This window comes from Neopelma chrysocephalum, unplaced genomic scaffold (genome assembly GCF_003984885.1).
Source record: "Neopelma chrysocephalum unplaced genomic scaffold, ASM398488v2 Primary Assembly neopelma1_187, whole genome shotgun sequence".
Taxonomy (NCBI): domain Eukaryota; kingdom Metazoa; phylum Chordata; class Aves; order Passeriformes; family Pipridae; genus Neopelma; species Neopelma chrysocephalum.
Window position 1 is genome coordinate 43,638 of NW_020897849.1, and position 3,298 is coordinate 46,935.

Here is a 3,298-nt window from a genome sequence, read left to right on the forward strand (position 1 = left end):
CTTTAGACCCTTTAGATCCCAGATCCTTTAAATCTTTAGACCCTTTAGATCCCAGATCCTTTAAATCTTTAGATCCCAGATCCTTTAAATATTTAGATCCTTTAGATCCTAAATCCTTTAAATCTTTAGATCTTTTAGATCCCAGATCCCAAGAGTAAGGGGAGAAACAATCCCGAAATCAGGGGGATTGAGTGGGAAATAATTCCCCACAGGATAAACCTCAGCTCCACGAGCTTCCTACCAGGATGGACAACTAAAAAAACCACCCAAAACCCGCCCCCAAAATCAGCCAAGTGAATGCAGGGAGCAATTTTAGACTCGAGTATTCAGTGACTGGGTCAGAAATGATATTTTAGGTCACTTCTCTTTGGCAATGATATTTTACTCCTCGTTTCTGCTTCAAGAAACCATCAAGAAATTCAGTGTACAGAGCAGAGCTTGACAGATCTTTGCTGTGAGAGAGTTAGAAGGTGTCACTTTTTTCTTTTTTTTCTCTTTTTCTTTTTTCTCTTTTTTCTTTTTCTTTTTTTTTCTTTTTTCTTTTTTCTCTTTTTTCTTTTTTCTTTTTTTTCTTTTTTCTTTTCTCTCTTTTTTCTTTTTTCTTTTTTCTTTTTTTTTCTTTTTTCTTTTTTTTCTTTTTTCTTTTTTCTTTTTTTTTCTTTTTTTCCTTTTTTTTCCTCTTTTTTCCTTTTTTTTTCTTTTTTCTTTTTTTCTTTCTTTTTTTCCTTTCTTTTTCTTTTTTTTTTTCAATCAGCAAATGAGAACAGGGAGTTCCACACAAAGACTCTGGAAAATTCCCCTTTTCAAAGGCCTGATTTTCCCCTAAGATAACGTGAACCCATCCAGCTTTAAAGGTCACTGCTGAGCACCAGCCAGATGGTTCGAGGGGCCAATTTCTTTTTTTTTAAAACACTTTTTTCTACGTTACAACCCTTTTTTTTTTTTTAATTGCAAGGCCATGTTTACATTCCCACTGCCAGAGTGTCTTGCATGAAATACATTTTTAATGAGTGTTTGAAAGGGAGAAGTGCAAGCCATAAAATTGCTTTAAATCTCCCCTGAATAATTAAAATACAACTTTGCTTTATGGTTGCAATTTTCTGCTCCGTTAAGATTCTGTCTCTCTCCTTTTTTTTTTTTCTTTTTTTTCTTTTTTTTCTTTTTTTTTTCCCCCTCGTGCATGAAAGCTTTAGGAAATAAACCACAGACAAGTATAAAAACAATGCTCTTTAAAAAAACACACATTGGAAAATTTCAATTGTAATTTCCAGTAGGAAAAAAACCCACAGGAGTTGCTTTAAAGAAAGGTAAAAAAAAAAAAAGATATTTTTACAGTCACACAACCTCTTTCCTTAAGAAGTCTGGTTAAAAATGAAGGGAAAAATTAATAAAATATAAAAAATTAATATAAATAATAATAAAAATAATAATAAAGTAATAATACAAAGAAATTGGGAATATATAGAAGAGAGACAATATCCCGGGATTAGAGACCAGGGAGTGTTACAGAACCTATGAAAAGTCAGGAACTGGGAAGGATGGAATGGGTGGACAAGAGGAACATCTTGCACCGCCTCATTTTAGGCCTCAAATTATTAAAATCATCCATTTTTCAGCCTTAGGCATCCAGGTTGGAATTCCCTTGGAAAAGGAGAAGTTTCCAGGGAGCCCAAGGCTCATAATTTGGGGCGAATTAGTGTTTCTAGGAGGTGGTGGAGCCTGGAAGGTGCAATTTTCTTTGATAAAACTCTACTCACAGGATAATAAACTGCATTTCCTCCCTTTCCTGGATTTTGGGGGCATTTTAATGTTTTATATGCAGGCACATCCCCAAAATTAAGAGAAACGCACCCAGATCCAACCAGCTGCTCAGTCTGAGCTCACCACCGAGCACAGAGAGAAAAGCTCAATAAAAGGAGCACTAAAAGCCACATTTCTATTTTATTTTTGTTTCTTTTCTGTTTGAAAACACCAGGATAATTTAACTTTTTTTTTTTTCCAGGAAGCATTTGATGACTTCAGGCAACGGAGCCTCGGGAAGAGCTAAAAACGCATCACGACCAACGTTTTTATTGTTGGTTTTAACTTCTTTAGAGGGGGAAAAAAAAGAACCCAAGCCAGCAGCAATTCCAGTCTGGAGTTCTTTGGAATTCTTTGGAATTTTGGGAGCAAACTTACCCGAATCTGAAGAAATTGTTGAACTGCCTGCAGATCTTATGAGCGAGTTCCCTCTTCCCACAGGACACGGGGCCCACCAACACCAACATGGGGTAGGAAGAGTCCAGATCAGGCAAAGTGCTTCGAGAAAGGAAAATAATTTAATTTAATCACCTGCAAACAACTCCAATCAGGGCTCTTTGAGGTGCCCTAAACATAAAAACGGCACTAAAAATACCCCCTCTGAATTAAAGACCCCCGGGTGTCTTTTGCCAAAGGAATAATGTCATTTTTAGGATCATTTCTTCCCATTCACAGCTTTTTTTTCTAAAGCTCCCTCTCCAGTTCTGGGGTTTGTTGAAGAGTTTTTTTCCAAGGCTTGTTGCAGAGGTGGAATATTTTAAGGATCCCAAAAAATCAGGACTCTTTGAGGTACCCTAAATATAAAAATGGCACCAAAAAACCCCCTCCCTGCATTAAAGACCCCCAGGTGTCTTTTGCCAAAGGAATAATGTCATATTTAGGATCATTTCTTCATTTAGGATCATTTCTTCATTTAGGATCATTTCTTCCCATTCACAGCTTTTTTTCTAAAGCTCCCTCTCCAGTTCTGGGGTTTCTTGATGAGCTTTTTCCCAAGGCTTGTTGCAGGGGTGGAATATTTCAATGATCACAAAAAATCAGGGCTCTTTGAGGTGCCCTAAATGTAAAAACAGCACCAAAAATACCCCCCTTGCATTAAAGACCCTGGGTGTCTTTTGCCAAAGGAATAATGTCGTTTTTAGGATCATCTCTTCATTTAGGATCATTTCTTCATTTAGGATCATTTCTTCCCATTCACAGCTTTTTTTTCTAATGCTCCCTCTCCAGTTCTGGGGTTTCTTGAAGAGTTTTTTCCCAAGGCTTGTTGCAGGGGTGGATATTTTAAGGATCCCCAAAAATCAGGGCTGTTTGAGGTGCCCTAAATGTAAAAACAGCACCAAAAATACCCCCCTTGCATTAAAGACCCCGGGTGTCTTTTGCCAAAGGAATAATGTGTATTTAGGATCATTTCTTCATTTAGGATCATTTCTTCATTTAGGATCATTCCTTCATTTAGGATCATTTCTTCCCATTCACAGCTTTTTTTTCTAATGCTCCC

General features: G+C 36.9%; 1 protein-coding gene across 1 annotated transcript in view; it reads right to left on the reverse strand.

Annotated features, from left to right (window-relative positions):
* Positions 1 to 3,298, reverse strand: part of LRGUK (leucine rich repeats and guanylate kinase domain containing) — a 35,690-nt gene that overhangs the window by 11,452 nt on the left and 20,940 nt on the right. The window contains exon 11 of the mRNA XM_027702472.1: positions 2,179 to 2,298. Coding sequence (XP_027558273.1) covers positions 2,179 to 2,298 — 120 coding nt within the window. The remainder of the gene's footprint in view (positions 1 to 2,178; positions 2,299 to 3,298) is intronic.